Consider the following 16,765-nt stretch of genomic DNA (forward strand, 5'->3'; position numbering starts at 1 on the left):
ACTCGTGGCCCCTGCACCTTGGGTCATGACCTGCTTCGTGTGGCAACCCTGTGACAGCTGCTGCGTCCTAGAAAACACATAGCAGGACATGAGGTGCCCTCTGCACCATGCGGACACGTGCGGGGAGACCAGGCCACGCGAGCCGGGCCCCGAGACACTCTGCACGCAGGGGAGTTGCGGGGATTATCAGATCCCGCTTCAGTGGGAAACGTGAGCGAAACCCAACGTGAGCGGGTGCAGGCTTTCGTCACGTGCGCCCCTTCACGTCCTAAGTGAGGCCTCGGCTGTGCCGCCGCTGCCGAGAGCTGTGCGTCTGCTTTGGGTGTCTGCGCCGTGCGTGCCTCCTTGCTGGCGTCCACACCAGCCGCTGTGGGCCAGACCCTCACGTCTCCGCAGCTCAGAGCAGTTCTCCGCTTTAGCAGATGCTTGGCCGGCTGCAGCCAAGCCTGAGGGGTGGCGGGCTGGGGGTCCCGCTCCCTTCTGAGGCGTCTCCGTGTTGCAGGTCCGGCACTCCACCCAGAGCCTCTTCGAGTACATGAAGGGCGTTCAGAGTGACCCGCAGGCCCTGGGCAGCTTCAGCAGGACCCTTCTGCAGATCTTCGAGGACAACCTTTTGAATGACAGGCGAGTGGTGTCTCTGGCGGCCTCAGAGGTGTGAGCGGTGCTGGTGCCTCTCACCACGTTCCCTAGATCCCCGGGGTCTTGCAGGGTCTGTCTGGGGTCTGAAGGGAGAAGCGACACACATGCTTTACCCGTTGGTGGCTCAGCGAGGAGGATGTGCCTGCAGCACATGGTTCTCTGGGCAGTCAAGCCTCAGGCCCTGCACCTCCTCTTCCAGTCTGCACGTCAGGCAGGGAAATGGCCGTTTTGTGTACGCTGGATGTAAAGGTAATACGAGTAGAAGGTGGTCCCTGTGTGTAGGAAGGCGTTGTGGCGAGCTCCTCCGGCTCGGTGCTCCCCCGGCTCGGTGCTCCCCCGGCTCGGTGCTCCCGGGGACGCGCTTGCGGACACAGCCACCCAGCGTGAGAGCGTTGCGTTCCTGAGGATGCAATGTCAAGTGAGAAACATGGCTGCTTTCTGGAGGCTTCCGCCTTTACTTGGAGGCCTTGACCTCAGAATTGGGAACGTCCCCTGGAAGGGCTGTTCCCGGCGTGTGTGAGGACGAGGACATGGGCCTGGTGTCCCCTCGGGCGGGGCCTCGGCCGCCTCTCCCATGAGAGCACAGATGTCGCTCTCAGCGAACAGGAACTCGGCCCAGCCGTGTTTTCTTCTCTCGTTATGACTATAATCAGCTGCACATAAAGGGGGCAGTTCAGTCAATTTTGACAGGTGTCCACCCTTGAAACCGTCCCCATTCACGATGGAGGGCTCCAGCCCAGGGTTTCCTCCTGGCCCTTCGAGTCTGTGCGCCCGACCTGCGTCACCATAGCCTCAGCATGTGGCCCCCTGAGGCGTCTGAGCCGTGTGCCGGTCGCTCATTCCTGCTTGCTGACGAGTCGTGTCCATTGGTGGAGGCACCACAGTGCGTCTGTCTGTGGGCATTTTGGTGGTTTCTCCCTTGGGGCTATTGCTGGGAGAGCTGTGGGCAGTCAGTGTGTGCACGCCTGTGGGGAGGTGTGCACCGCAGGGCCTCCCTCGCCGTGGGCTGCGGAGCCCAGCTCTCCTGCGTCCGTTGGCCTGTGCTAAAGTTCTCCTGAGGCTCCTGTCGCCCAGAGGGAACCTCCCCAGGCTCCTTTTCTGTGGGGTAACTACCGAGGTGCTGCAGGCTGGCCCACACGGAGGCGAATGTCTAGCTTTGGAAAGCTGCTGGAGGGTTTCCGGAGCGCCCACGTGTCATGCCTTCCTGCTGCTGCTGCTGTCTGAGGTTGCTCTCTCTGGCGCCTTGCTGCTTTATATCCTCTTTGGAGAAGGGTCTTCATTTTTTTCTGTTCTTCCTGGACTGTTGTGGTCTGATCCTCCCTCGTCACACATGTGACTTGAGGATGTTTTCTCCCTGCCTGTCCCTTCACGCACCGAGTGGGGCCTACACTTTCCTCATGCCCCAGCATCTTCCCTTGTCCTCTGAGGCACAGATTTTTCTGGTGTATGAGAGACAAGCTTGCCTAATCCGTGGTCACCGAGATTTTCTGTTTTGTCCTAGAAGTTTTATAGTTTTGGGTTGTGTATTTACACCTGGGGTGTGTCCTGAGTGAGGTTTCATACGTGGTATGGCGTCGGCACAGGACCTTGACGCCCAGCAGTGCTCACCTCATTGCCGGGAGGGCTCCCTCTCCGCTGTGTTGCCGTTGCAGCTTTGTAAGAAACTGTGGGTTTACTTTGGAGCCTTCTGTGCCTGACATATTTGCTTCGCTTTGCACCAGGGCTGTGCTCTTTCCATCCCTTCCGCTTTACCATCGTCTTCGAAGTTCAGTGTCAGCCTCCAGCCTTGTTCCTTCCTGCCACAGTTGTTTTATCTTTTCCTGAAGATTTGCGTTTCCACATACATTATAAAGGGGGCTTTTTGGTTTCCACAGTGGTGCCAGGGTTTCCACTGGGATCGTACTGACTCTCAGCCAGTCGTGGATGGGTGTCCTTGTTGCTGGTGTCCAGGGTCTCACAGCTCCTTCTCCCCTCAGGGTGTCCCTGCCGCTGCTGAAGACTCTGGACCACGTGCTCACCCACGGCTGCTTCGACATCTTCACCACGGAGGAGGAGTGAGGCTCTGCTTTTCATGACTTCCTTTCTGATTAAGCCTAAGTAGCTCACGTATGAAAGAAAAAGTAATCAGACACAGAGATCAGAATTCCAGGAAATGATCTTGCAGTGTGTTCAGGGTCAGTTATGATGACTGTAAATACCATCCTAACAACTGACCCTCAGAATAACACGGAATAATGAGTCACATAAGGACATATTATGACTGTAAGTGCAGTCGACCCCATGTGGGGCTGAGGCGGGGGCCCCGCGCTATACGGGGATGAGACTCGCAGGGCAGAGGGCAGAGGCTGGTGACCCGGCAAGGACGTGCACAGGAGATGGGAGCTCCTTGCTTCTGTGCCCTGCGGATGTCCCCGGCCGGCCTCAGCTGGGTTGTCGGCCCTGAGTGGTCATCTCGTTGTTGCCGTGTTTTCTTGCTTCATTGAATTTTACCGTGTTGGGCCAGTGTTTTATTTATTTATTTTTGAGACAGGGTCTATCTAGCTCTGTTGCCCAGGCTGGAGTGCAGTGGCACAATCACAGCTCACTGCAGCCTCTACCTCAGCCTCCCAAGGATCTGGGACTACAGGCATGCGCTATAGTCTGATGTACAGCTAGTGTTTGTGTTTGTAGAAGAGACGGGGTTTCACCGTGTTTCCCAGGCTGGTCTTGCTGCCTTGGCCTCCTAGAGTGCTGGGATTACGGGTGTGAGCCACTGCCCCTGACCTGGATAGATTTGTATCTGGGGTGCACTGGGTCATCTGGAGAGTGTGGTCTTTTTTTGGGGGCACTTTTGTTTGTTTGAGATGGAGTCTTGCTCTGTTGCCCAGGCTGGAGTGCAGTGGCTCAATTTCAGCTCACCACGACCTCCTCCTGGGTTCAAGCAGTTCTCTCCCAGCCTCCTGAGTAGCTGGGATTACAGGTGTGCACCACCACACCTGGCTAATTTTTTGTATTTTTAGTAGAGACAAGGTTTCACCATATTGGTCAGGCTGGTCTCAAACTCCTGACCTCAAGTGACCTGCCCACCTCAGCCTCCCAAAGTGCTGGGATTACAGGCGTGAGCCACTGCGCCCGGCTTGGGCGCTGTTCTTAAGCTGTCAGGTGGACCCAGAGCCGCTCTGGTCTCCGGGTTTTTCTGCCTCTTTAAGGTCTCTGCTCCCTGGCGCTTCCCTTCCCACCGCTGCTGGGGCAGTGCCGGGGCTTCTGGTTATCTTTTGGGTGATTCCTCCCCAGCCTTGGGCAGCGTCCTCGTACTCAGGCACTGGCTGACCCAGGCCCAGGTGAGTCCTCAAGGGCCCCCAGGAAGCCCCCTCTAGTGCTGAGAACCTGAACGAGCTCTGCAGACTTGGGGTTCCCCGCTTCTCACCATGGGCTTCCCGCTGGAGCCTGCCACCTGCTGGACTTGGCTCTGCCTTAACCTTCAGGCGGGAGACGGATCTGGTCTCTGTTGCTCCATCTTTGCTGGACGCTGCACATGTGTTTTAATCTGACAGCATCACAGGGTTTCCCCTTTTAGTTTGTTCGTGGGCATCACTGACCTTATACCTGCTGTTGGAACAACCTCCATGTTCACAGGTGCACCCAGCTCGGTTGTGGTGTATTATCCTTTAATATAATGCTAAATATTCCATTAAAAAATTTTTTTTTTTTTTGAGACAGTTTTGCTGTTGTCGCCCAGGCTGGAGTGAATTGGCACGATCTCAGCTCACCACAACCTCCACCTCCTGGGTTCACGTGATTCTTCTGTCTCAGCCTCCCTAGTAGCTGGGATTACAGGCATGCGCTGCCACTCCCAGGTAATTTTGTATTTTTAGTAGAGATGGGGTTACAGCATGTTGGTCAGGCTGGTCTCGAACTCCTGACCTGAGGTGATCTGCCCGCCTCTGCCTCCCAAAGTGCTGGGACCATAGGCGTGAGCCACTGCGCTTGGCCTAAAATATTAACATATATTTTTCCGGCTTAAAAATTTCAAATTAAGGCTGGGCGCCGTGGCTCACGCCTGTAATCCCAGCACTTTGAGAGGCCAAGGCGGGTGGATCACTTGAGCTCAGGAGTTTGGGAGCAGCCTGGCCAACATGGTGGAACCCCATCTGTACAAAAAATACAAAAATATTAGCTGGGTGTGGTGGTGCCTGTATTCCCAATTACTTGGGAGGCTGAGGTGGGAGGATGGCTTGGGCCTGGGAGGTGAAGTTTGCAGTGAGCTGAGAGTGAGCCACTGCACTCCAGCCTGGGCAACACAGCCAGACTCTGTTTCAAAAAAAAAAAAAAAATTTTTTTTTCCCCAAAATAGGATGGTAGAGAAAATACCTCCTGCCATGTCCTTCTATGAACACAGCTCTTTGTGTTTCTCTCTGGTTTTGTCAGTTTTGGCTTTTCAGATTTTGAAGCGTGGTTGTGGGCTGAATCTTGCCCTTGTCACTCACTTCATTTCTAGGATGCTTTTTGCTTCACTCATTCTTTGTCTTGCTTTGCTTGACTTTGAACTGTATACTTTTTTCCATTCTTTTACTTTCAGTATCTTCATGTATTTATGTTTTTGTACATCTCTCATAGAACAGTATAGTTTTGTAAAAATTCAGCCTGTAGCTTTTACCTGCGTCCTTCATGACCTTTATAATCCCCTTGGTTCTCAGTCTGCCACTCACAGGGCTTTTCCCTGTGCTGCGTTCCCAGCGCCCCTCCCTGCCCCCATCTGTGCTTTTTGTTGGATTAGTAGAATTGCTTTTGTCATTCCATTATTTTCATGTATTTCTTTGGGACATTTTACTCTTTTTTCTGTTCTGTTAACGCTTACCCTGGAAATTAGAAATGACATCACATATTCTTAGTGAAGTCCAGTTTTCAACATTTTGTCCTCATTGGACAATAGCAAGGATATTAGAACATGTTGGTTCTGCGTGCTTCCGTCTTGAGTTATGCTACTATTGTTGGATATTTTGTCTTGGATGTACATAGTTTCCTGTTCATTGTGGTATTGTGTAATGTGCGTTATTTTGAATTTTCCACGTTTTTATGCTTTCTTTGCCTCTCATCACTTACTGATTTTGGGACCCGCCCCCCTCCCCCCGCATTGAGGTTCACATTCCCTCTCCCTAGACCACACTCCCTTGGATTTCCTCGAGTGGGGTCTGCTTCTGGTGAAGCTTTCCCATTTTATGTGCAGATTATTTTCTGAGGGTGTATAGAATTCAGGCGGCTGTTTTGTTTCAGCACATTAAAAAATTTTCCCACTTTCTCCTGGCTTCGGTTGTTGCTTTTGAGTGTCACCTGAGTCAGCCTGTGCTCCCTGGACACGGCCTGGGTTTCCCGCCTCCTGCTCAGGTTTGCTCCTTCCCTGGCTTTTCTGTCATTATCACGCTCATGCGTTTCCCTCGTCACCCCCTCTGCAATTTTCACATGTCTTTTCCCTCTCTCTTTGCTTCATTACCTTTGGCCCGCCTGCCAGCTGCTGATTCTCTCTGAAGATGTCTCTAAACGACTTTGAACTGTGATTTGTGGAATTCTTATTTGGGAGTTTTCGGTCTTTTCAGGTGCAGGTTTTTTGTCTCGTGTTTCTATATCTGCTTGTCGCGCTTTCTGCTTGGCCGTTCCCTGCGGCCTTCCCTTCCTTGCCCGGTGTCCATCCTCTTGAACACTATTCCCCTGCCTGTTTGGCTGGGTGTGTCTGAGCTGCAGCCTGAGCTGGTTTCTTTGTCTTCTTACTTGTCTCCTATTGTGTACTCTCTGGGCGTTGCGTTTGAGGGGTTCCACTTCAGAGCAAGCCAAGGCCTGGGCTAAGCCTGCGTTTCGGCAGGCAGGACCTTAGTTTGCCTGAGGCACCTGAGGGAGGGTAGCAGCAGCCTGGGGTCTCCTTGACCTACGGTCAGCAGTGAGGGTTTCCTGGCCTGTCGGGTGGCTGGAACTTGGCTGCATTCCCCACTGAGAGGCAGGCGCGTGTCTTCTCCCTCTCCTCCCTGGAGTGGCCTTCTGGGGGCCCTCTCAGAGCTGCTCATCAGGGCTGCGTCTTTGTCAGCACCAAGCCTCAACCCTTGTCCCTGCTGCCACTGAAGGCTCAAAACAACACTGCACAGCCTTGTGTGTCCTCTGTGTGTCGGCAAATTCCCCTGGCTCTGCAGCAGCCAGGCCAGGCAGCCTCTGGAGAGGACGGTGGAGGAGCATGGGCATCCTGGCTGCTGCTGTGTTGGGGACGGACCCTGGGGCCTGGGAAGGGAGGTGGGGGCCCCGTGGGGGCTGCTGCACCACAGGTGAGAGCGAGCAGAGGCCGGCCAGGTGGTGGCACGGCAGCTAGGGACCAGGCCGGCCTGTGGAGGTACCGGGATGGGGACCAGCGGACTTGCCGGCAGAGGGGCCCACAGGGCTGCAGGCTTCTTGGACTGAGCACTGGGAGGACAGAGTTGACCTTCTTTGAGACAGAAAAAGTGTGCGTCCCGGGGTGCCTGTGAAAGCTCATCTCTAAAGAGTGTGTTGTTCTTCCAGCCACCCCTTTGCTGTGAAGTTGCTTGCGCTTTGTAAGAAAGAAATCAAGAATTCCAAAGACGTCCAGAAACTGCTGTCAGCCATCCCCGTGTGAGTTTCAAGTGCTGCTGGCCTTAGACACAACGGCAGGACGCAGCCTCCCTTGGCCGAGGGCTCCAGGCGGGAGAGGAGTAGTTAGTGTTACCCCTCGAGCTAAGCTAGGATTGTGCGTTCCAATGTCCAAAGCCGTTGCAGTGGGAGGCGAGGCAGCCCAGGTGCTGGTGCAGGAACAGGCGAGCTCCGCCCCTCCTGCCCTCACGCTCTGCCCTGGGGGGAGGGGAGGCCCCACAAAGGAGGTATGTGGTCAGGGGCTGCCTCCCTGATTCTGTGTGCCCAGGGGGTCGCCGTCGAGTGCCTTGCTCTGCGGTGCTCAGGTGGACACTGGGCAGGTGCGCCAGCCAGCGATAGGCACCTTGGCTGCTCTGTGGCTCTTTGAGGCGGGGGTCCTCGTGGCAGGGTGAGCAGCCCTGCAGGAGATCCTCTGAGGCGTCCTCACTTCCCACAGTGGGCTCTCCCAGTGTGACACTCACGCCTGTACAGGCACAGTGCACATGTGCACACAGACACACCTCTGGCTCAGGGCTCCAGGTCCGCACTGTGCTCACGGATCTGCTCTCCCCCGGTCTCTGTGTGGGTCTTGGGGTCGGCCTGCGTGGGGGCGGGGCTCACCCGGCCGGTGTGGGGTGCTGCTCTCGGCAGGTTCTGCGAGATGGTGCAGTTCCCCGGCAACGTGAGGAGGAGCGCCCTCCTGCAGCTGTGTCTGCTCCTCTGCCACCGCTTCCCGCTGGTGAGTGCCTCCCCCGTTCATGTGTGTTTGCTGTGTGGACTCAAGCCCCTTGGTGACACAGAGGCCTTGGAAGGCACTGTTGCGCTGGTGTGCTTTCCAGCCGAGCCCCCTCTGTAACACGCCTGGGTGATGGTGCATCCCAGGCGCGCAGCCGTCAAGGGGCTCGGATGTCACTCTGGCTTCAAGGATGGGGTGTCCAGCTGGCATTTCTATGGACACAAATCGAGGGGTGACCTGGCCGTGGGAACTGGCTCAGGAGCTTCCAGAAGGATCCAGGCTGAAGTGGTTCAAGCACACCTGGGGCAGTGCCCTTCATCCCCAGCACTCCCAGCTGTTAGACTTCTAGGATTTCTTTTCTCCTGGCTGCCAAAAAACCTCAGATGATCCGAAGGTGACATTTTCCTAAAAGGCAAAAGTAACTTCGCGTTACACAGCGGTTCTCGAGCGGGTGCTGGACCCTCAGCACCTCTGGGGCTTCAGCATGCGGTTCCTGGGCCCTGTCCTGCTGACTCAGCACCTCCAGGGGTGGGCCTGGGGCTCTGACCACCAGCTCAGTGAGACCTGATGACCAGGGCACCGCTAGCAAAGAGAGCAGGTGTGATTGCTTCCCTGATGGAAAAAAGCAGGCGAGCTTGCTTCTCTGGAGAGGGAGCACGTTGGTTAACAGAGCATTTAAACAAGAATGATGTGATCTTCACTGCTGGGAGCCTGCAGCTGTGTGTCTGTGGAGGGAGGAGGTGGTTAATGGGCGTGGAAGGCGCCTCCTGCTGTGGCTGGGATGGGAGGCAGGGTCAGAGCCCTCCTCCTGACGCCTTCCACTGACGGGGCTCCCTGACCTGGTCCTGTCGTCTCTTTGGGGTGGGGCAGTGGTGCTTCCCTCCCACCAATGCACTGCGTCCCTGTCCCAGATCCGGAAGAGCACGGCCAGCCAGGTGTACGAGACGTTGCTCACCTACAGTGACGTCGTGGGCGCGGACGTGCTGGACGAGGTGGTGACTGTGCTCAGTGACACTGCATGGTGAGTGAAGGCCCTTCCTGCACGGCCACCTGGGCCTGGCGCCGCCCCCTTCCCCACCACGTCTACTCGTCTCTCCCAAAACCCTCTGATAGGAGGAAAGAGGGCTCACGGCCACCCGGGCCTGGCGCCGCCCCCTTCCCCACCACGTCTACTCGTCTCTCCCAAAACCCTCTGATAGGAGGAAAGAGGGCTCCCAGGTCTCGACAGCCTCTGCTTGGATTTTATGAGCCAGCAGTGGTGCTGTAGCCGAAACCTCAACCACCCTGTCTCCGAATACTGTCGGGTGTCAGAAACAGCAAAGCCATCCATCCCACCAGGGGGACGGCCACCTGTGCCACCACAAGGCTGTGTCTGGTGGCCCTGAGCCGAGGGCACTGAAGGCCTGGCGGGTACTGCTGCCCCAGACGTCCCCCAGGGAGGGCCTCTTGGGCCTCTCTTCAGTTTTCTCAGAACAGGCCGCGTGAGCACCTGTAGGAAATGAAGAGGCACAGGCGGAAACAAGAAAGCTCTCCCCACGCCTCTGCTCTGATGTCCACCCCCTTCCCCGGGGCCGGGAGACCCTCAGGAGGCCACAGCGCCACTCTCCACGTTTACTGTGGCAGGCACAGTTTCTTTACAACGTGGACTGGTTTCTTTACCGTGGGTGGATTAGAATGGCAGTTTTGAAAGATGTGTCTGTTGAGTTGCGGGGTAGGAGGGTCTGAATGAGAGAGCAGAGTGGGGAAGGTGCAGGCTTAAGTGTCCTGGGCCAACCGGTGTGGTCCTGGGAGCAGCAGTGATGGTGCCTTACACACGGGGGCATGTGCACCCACGCTGGCTCACACACATGCTCACTTGCACACTCACCTATAAAAGGGGAGCAGTCTCGTCACCCCGTGTTGGAGATCAGGACTGAAGCACCCAGAGGCTGTGTGGGCGTCCCCGTGGCGCACCCGGGGTGGTGGAGTCCCAGGTGCTGCTCTGTTTAGAGCGCCGACTGTGAGGGCCTCCGTGCTGATCTCGGTGCGTTGCTACAGGTCTGTGGGGTCCGTGCCACCTGTTGAAGTCAGCAAGGACGTAGGTGACGTTCCCGAGGTGTCTCCTTGGAACAGTGACCTTCCGACAGGGCTGGGTTCCCACAGAGCTCGGGCGCCGGGCAGCTGCTGTGGCCTCGGAGGACAGAGGTGGCCTCTCCAGGGCTTCCCTGGTTTTCTGGTTTGGGGAGGAGTGAGCGTCTCTGCTCCTAAACAAACACGTGGTCCCAGGAGAGGAACCAGGAGCAGCTGGGCTGTCTTCTCAACATCCATTGAGAGATTGGCCGTCGTAACTACTGCTCTGGAGACATTTTTAAAATGATGTTTTTAGAACACCAAGGTGCATTCTGGATCAGATTCTAAAATAATTGGCTCTAGGACAGTGAAGAAGCCAGGTGTCCCGAGCGGGCTGAGGCCTCCTCCAGCAAGGCTGGGCCGGGGCAGCCTCCTTTCCTCACGTCAGGGAGGGAGGAACTAGCAGGGTGGGCCTGGGGGCTTCTCCTATAGTTTAATCCCCTTTCTGTTAAAAAAAAAAATCCTTAGAAGTTAAAGAGAATCTTTTAAATTACAAATGAAACACATGCCCCAGACATCTCCACAGCATTGGCATTGCTAGAATTTTTATTTGGCATAAACAGCTGAGTTAAAACTTCGAAAATCCTTGTCAGCCCTTCCTTGGCCTCACTTGGTCTGTCCTTCTGCAGCCCCTGCACTGGGCGTGGGCGTGGTCCTCCCCGAGGGGCGACCCTTGTTGGGAAGGAACCGTCCTGCGATTCTGGGGCCTGAGGCCCTGTTGGAGAACGGGCTCCGGAACCGTCCTGCGATTCTGGGAGGGTTCGGGCCTGAGGCCCTGTTGGAGAACGGGCTCCGGAACCATCCTGCGATTCTGGGAGGGTTCGGGCCTGAGGCCCTGTTGGAGAACGGGCTCCTGTGGTGGTTTTTCTGCCCTCGGCCTGGCTGCAGATGTCTGGGGTGAGGTCTCCTTTCCCCGACTGCTGCCGTGGAAGCTGACGTGGGGCCTCTGCACACCTGAGGTTCTAAGGTGGGCACTTGAGAGATTCGTGGCTCCCTCTCCTCACAGGGACGCGGAGCTTGCAGTCGTGAGAGAGCAGCGCAACCGTCTGTGTGACCTCCTGGGTGTGCCCAGGCCCCAGCTGGTGCCCCAGGTAATGCCGTCACCTCACAGCATGAGGCGCCTGTGCTTCCCCGAGCCCTCGAATGTTCTGGGGCCAGCGGCTGTGCTCAGCTTCTGCCAGTGCATCCACACGGTCCATTCCCTCATCTCATGTCAGGACCCCTGGGATTACGGGACCAGCAGAGCTGCCTTCTCTGGCCACTGCCCGCACCTGTGGGCCCCTGTGGCATCTAGGCCACTTGCTCTGGGGCATGTTTGGGGGGCTGGGGAGGGGGTGGGGTTGGCATCAGCTTGATCCAGGCTCCTCATGCCTGACCCTGGGGTCTGTCTGCACTCCCAAGTGCCAAGAGTGCCTCCCTGCCCCTCATCTGCCTCCCACGAGTGGGCCCAGGGCTGGGTGAGGGGTCCCCAGAAGCTGCCCTGTGCACCTCACCAGCCCGTCACTCTTCTTCTAAAGTAACAAAAACAAGTGCCTCAGTTCTCACGGGGCCTGGGGCCCCGGGTCACTGTCCTGTCTCTCTCGTTACCTGGGTCAGCTCCTTCCTCTCAGCCCCCTTTCATACGGCAGGAGGGGAGGAGAACCACATCCAGATCCGTGGGGGCAGTGGGGCCGGGCTGAGCATCAGGACACAGCCTCCCCATTTGTGTGTGTAAAGGCTGAACTCAACAGCAGACTTTGGAGTTAAATGTGCTTTTTACATTTTTATTAGGAAAAATTTCAAACGTGTGAATGCAGGTTAAGAGCAGTGCAGTGAACCTCTCTTCCCGCTCCCCAGACGGGGTGCCGTTCCGAGGACACGTTAGTCATGAGCGCCTGTCAGCCACACAGCTCAGGCTCCCGCGTGTGGGGAAACGGCACAGTTTCCTGCAGGAACCCAGTGTCAGTCCCCACACAGGGCCCAGAGGGGCGAGGGTCCCCTGGCTGGGAATGGTGTGTGATGGAGCTGACCAGCCTGAGCTTGTCCTGTCTCTTCTGCAGCCTCACGCCTGCTGAAGCCAGTCCTGGAGCCCGTACCTCACCCCTGCCTGGTGGGGATGTCTTGTTCCTGAGGGAGGCCGGTGTGGAAAGCCTGGCACGGTGGTGCCTCCAGCTGTTGAAGGGTAACGCTGGCCCTTGGAGGCTGGCACCAGCTGACAGCTTTTCCTCTCTGCACCTGCCCTCTAATGACCTGGGGTGGATGCCTCTGCCTTCACTTGAACACAGATGTGCTTCCTATAAAATCATGTACCAAGAAGTTCCTGCCTTTTGTCTCTGAACCTGATGCGTGTAGGGTGATGGAGGGGCTCACTGCCCAGGGGTCAGCCAGAGGGGGTTGGGTTCCACTCCTCCTGCCTGGAGACCGGGCCCCCTTCTCGCCTGGTGCTGTCCCTGCTGTGGGAGACGTCTGGCCACAGCTGGTGGTCTGCCCAGTCTTGGAGAGAGATGAATGTTAAATCAGAGGTTCAAATGCCAGAGAACTGACAAGCCCTGGTGGCAGGCATGGTCTAGAGTGCTGCGCAGATGCTGTTTCTGGGACCATCTGCCTGGTGGTGCTGTCCTCCCGCCTGTGCACACGTGAGCATCGTGCATGTGGTCCCCCTGCAGTGCAGGGGTCACTGGTTGATGGGTGTGCAGACCAGCAGCTTCACAAATGTCTGCTGCAAAGGGAATTGTCAGAGTCCAATGTGTGCCTCTACAGTAATACGGGAAATACAATTCCTGAAACAATTACACTGTCTTAGGAGAGCCTGGGCAGAGTCTACACTTGGGTTTTTAAGCAAAGGGCAGGAGGCTACCTTTGTCTCCGTGTCTGAGCTCATGCTGATCCATCCCAAAGCTGGTGAGGGGAACGTGTATAAAAATTTCACTGTGGTAGCAACCCACTCCCGTCTACCTGGGACCTGTGCTGTGCTCACAGGGCTGGAGGTGCAGAACCACCGCCCCACCGCCCCACCGCCAGCAGCACCAAAGCAGCCTCAGGTGTGGCCACTCAGAGGCCCAAGGGCTTGGGTGAGCAGCGCTTTCCCTGGGTGCAGAGCCCAGGGGTGCCGTGTGCGTGGTGTAGACTGGGGTGGCTCCCCGGCCTGCTCGCTCAGGTGGGGATGGGGTCTGGACACAGGAACATGGGCAGGCCCAGAACTGGGAGATGCCGCCTGTATCTGTGAGGCAAGGCTCAGTCGTGGTTCTCACTTGTGAGGTCACCAGGACCACAAGGCCAGGACTGTGACAGTTCATGCTGTCTGTTTAGCAGACAGCTGTTCACGGAATGTGTGTGATGACCTGGCCACACAGGAGTGTGGGGTTAACACACTACCGTTCTTGTGCTTGACCTGGTGGCCAATAGTCTTTATCCCTTAAAAGAGCCTTGTGTTACATTTTTACGAGATTTAAACATTTTATTCCAACCTGTGTAATTGGGGTCTCCTCCTCCTCGAACTGTCCCCTCGATTGGCTGGGGTCACGTGGTGAGGGTCCTGGGTGACCAGGCCCAGCCTTGACCACGAGTCCACACGGTGGAAAGGGTTCGGCTCCTGTGGTCGGCACACACGAGACTCTGGTTGCGCCTGCTGGGTGTGGAACTGGGGTGCACCGTTGCTATGCCTGCAGCTCACGAAGCTCCTGCTGGCCTGGGATGCACTGAGGATGGAGGGAACAAGTGGCTTCTGAGAGAAACATGATGAACTGTTCTTAGTGCAATTAAAAGAAGATTCCAGAGAAATGGCATTTTAAGACATGGAGGCAGGTCGATTCCCCACCCAGGCCCATCAGTGACAGGGCAAAGCAGTTCTTCTTTCAATGTCGGTCTAACTTAGCAACCCAAGGAAAGTGGATCGCTCCACTGGCTACTGCCTCTTTCCTACTGGATCCCATCCATCACTGGGGCACTTGTGCTCACCAGGTAACTGGTGGCCTGGAAAGCCTCTTTCATTCAGCAGCCGTTTGTGGAGCCCACCAGGGTCCAGGTGATGGAGTTTGGCGAGGAACCCCTTGCTCACATGATAGCTGGGGCAGACAATAGCAAATGAACAAGCAAGCACCATCAAGGCAGGCAATACTGAGCACTACGAAGAAAAAGTGGGCAATGCAACGGTGTGTTGGGTGTTGACCCCTAGGAGAGGTGTTCAGAAAACTGCTCTGAAGGGGCAGCATTTGGGCAGAAGTCCAAACTGCCCAATGGCAGAAAAGAGAATGCTTGTGGTCCCAGAAGTGGAGCAAGCTTTGTGAGTTTAGAGAGCAGCAAGAAGCCAGTATCCCTGGAACCGGGGAGCTGGTGCAGGATTTGTGCACCCACAGACACATTCTAGGCACAAACCAGAAACCCTCCATGTGAAAGCAGAGATCTTGGAGATCCTGAGGGTTTCTGCTGAGCCCTGGAGTCCAGTCATGCTGTTTTGATAGCAGAATGGATGAGAGGATGTAAGGCCCAGGGCCAGATCTAATAGGAGACCCCTATATAGAGCTGGGACCCTAAATACATCTTTCTCAAAGGAACAGCGCAAGACTCTTATCTCAATCTCCCCTGAAGTGGCCTGAATTAATACTAACTGTACGATCCCCAAAACTCCTAAAGTGGAAAATTCGATTGACTTGGCCTTGACCAGTGGTATTTCCAGACAAGGGGCAGAAGATGCAAATATAAAACCTCTCTGGAAGAATGTAGGCTATGAGTACATTTTTGAAAAGGGCTAGAAATTATCAAGAAGAGATTTGAAAAAAATAGAGCCCCTAAAAATGTAAGAAGTGAAATTAAAAGCTCAATGGATAGCTTAGACACTGCTGAAGAGAGAGTTAGAAAACTGGAAGATCTGAAAAAATTATCTGGAGAACTGGAGAAGACAAAAGCAACATCAAGAGACATTGAAGAATGTCTAACGTTTGGGTAATTGGGGTCTCGGAATGAATGAAATTATGCAGATACTCCATACTGACATGCAACAGTCCCCAGATACAGAGGCCTAACAGTCTCACACATTTAGACTTGCCACAGTGAAACTGCAGAACTGTAAGAAGGACAGAGTGATATAAATGACTACCAATTTCCCAGCAGCAGCCCTGGAGCTGAGGAAGGAGTAGACCAAGATCTTCATTAGGCTGAGAGAAAATAGCTGTTAAGTTGCTTGAATTGTGCCCATAGCATAACATTAAAGAAGAGAACAAAATTAAGTCATTTAGATAAAAATATGCTGTTCTAATGCATGTTTGGTTTTTTTAATCTTGGCTTAATATTTGGGGTTGAGTTATTTGTTGTGAGAGCTGTCCTGTGTATTGCAGGTTATTCAGCAACATCCCAGATGGCAGCAGCCATCCCCCTACCCAGCTGTGACAAAAGGAAAAAAAAAATGTCTCCAGAGATTGCCAAATATCTTCTGGGTGTGAATTCATCCCTGGTTGAGAACCACTGCTTTAGTGGATAAACTTTAGGCAGGAGGGAAATGATCACAGTTGGATAGTTGGAGGAATGTGGAGCAAGGAAAGCAATAAACTGTGACCATAAAAACAGAAAGATGGCTGGTATGTGGATTTTTTTAAAGCATATAGAATTGCTTAAAATGGACAACAGCAGCATATAAGTCAGCAGCAGAGTTGGTGGCTGAATTTAGAGCATCTTAAGTCTTTATGTTCTCCTGGAACAGAGTGCAGATAATTCAGTTATCAGCTTGGCTAAGTGCATGTTGAAGTTTTTAGAGTCACAAACAATATATGGGGAAGATAACTTCTGTACTACTAGTAGGAGAGAAATGGAACAAGAATAAAAAATACACTATCAAAATATGCAAGAATGGCAAGAGGAAAAGGCAGAACACGCTGCAAAACACACACACACACGAAATAAATATTTTAGGGCACAATAAATGTAAATTGATTAAAACCTCTATGTTAATGACAATGTTCTCCAGTTAAAGGAAGGCAAATTATTAGGAATAGATTACTATATGATGATTAAAGGCTCAGTTCAACAGGAAGACGAAAGAATTTTCCTACATTTGTAACCCAGTCTCAGAAGATATTAAAGCAAACATTGAAGAAGAAATTGATCATCTACTACCACAGTGTATTTTACTGAATTGATACATTTCAATAGAGTGTCATAAGGCACGGTTGAAGAAGAAAAGCTCGACCCAGTGGACAGTTACAGAACCCAAGTGTGTGTGTGTACACACAAATTTTAAAAAGATGTTTTTAAAAGAAATAATGAAAATTATAAAATATATAATGAAAGATAAAATAATCACGACAGATAGAATTCACCAAAGTGATTCTGAAGTCTTGAATTATACATTAGAGAAGAAAGGCTGGAAATTAATGAGCTGAACATAAGCAGAAGACTAACTGTAAAGAAAATTAGAATAAGAGCAGAATGTAGAGGAAATTAAGCATCATAAAGGCACAAACTCAGACGGTGCTTCGGTGAAAAGACCCACCTGGGAGCGGCTGCCGTGGGTCCGTCAGCTGAAGTGAAGGAAGTCCTGGCCCTCCTGCAAGTGCAACGACCTCAGGTTGTCCTCGAAGGCGCCCCCTGTGAGGTCCTGGCGGGAGCAGCAGATACAGCTCAGTTCCATCTCTCCTGGCTCCAGGAGGCCACTGGGGAGCCTCCTCCAGGGCCAGGGGTTGGGGGTGGCCTGTGTCGACCTGT

General features: G+C 54.2%; 3 protein-coding genes across 6 annotated transcripts in view; 2 read left to right on the top strand and 1 right to left on the bottom strand.

Moving 5' to 3' along the window:
- LOC105469397 (tubulin folding cofactor D) overlaps positions 1-12,385 on the top strand; it is a 185,303-nt gene extending 172,918 nt beyond the window's left edge. For 3 of the 4 annotated variants that reach the window (XM_071081895.1, XM_071081896.1, XM_071081898.1), the window contains 7 exons: positions 503-624; positions 2,616-2,693; positions 7,159-7,248; positions 7,897-7,984; positions 8,893-9,002; positions 11,097-11,181; positions 12,130-12,385. In XM_071081895.1, the coding sequence (XP_070937996.1) occupies positions 503-624; positions 2,616-2,693; positions 7,159-7,248; positions 7,897-7,984; positions 8,893-9,002; positions 11,097-11,181; positions 12,130-12,144 (588 nt within the window). In that variant the 3' untranslated portion in view covers positions 12,145-12,385. Of the gene's footprint in view, positions 1-502; positions 625-2,615; positions 2,694-4,338; positions 4,476-7,158; positions 7,251-7,896; positions 7,985-8,892; positions 9,003-11,096; positions 11,182-12,129 lie in introns of those variants that run through there. The other variant, XR_011615237.1, reaches the window with a different exon arrangement.
- The window catches only part of LOC105469355 (UDP-GlcNAc:betaGal beta-1,3-N-acetylglucosaminyltransferase like 1), a 144,825-nt gene continuing 129,331 nt past the window's right edge, over positions 1,272-16,765 (bottom strand). The window contains exons 17-18 of the mRNA XM_071081935.1: positions 16,554-16,658; positions 1,272-13,767 (exon numbers count right to left, since the gene is read on the bottom strand). Of these exons, the coding sequence (XP_070938036.1) occupies positions 16,578-16,658 (81 nt within the window). The 3' untranslated portion in view covers positions 1,272-13,767; positions 16,554-16,577. The remainder of the gene's footprint in view (positions 13,768-16,553; positions 16,659-16,765) is intronic.
- On the top strand, positions 11,203-11,804 carry LOC105469356 (uncharacterized). Its single transcript, XM_011720307.3, is given in 4 exon segments — positions 11,203-11,403; positions 11,406-11,486; positions 11,488-11,569; positions 11,572-11,804. Coding segments are annotated over 4 exon segments (597 nt in total).

This window comes from Macaca nemestrina, chromosome 17 (assembly GCF_043159975.1).
Source record: "Macaca nemestrina isolate mMacNem1 chromosome 17, mMacNem.hap1, whole genome shotgun sequence".
NCBI lineage: Eukaryota > Metazoa > Chordata > Mammalia > Primates > Cercopithecidae > Macaca > Macaca nemestrina.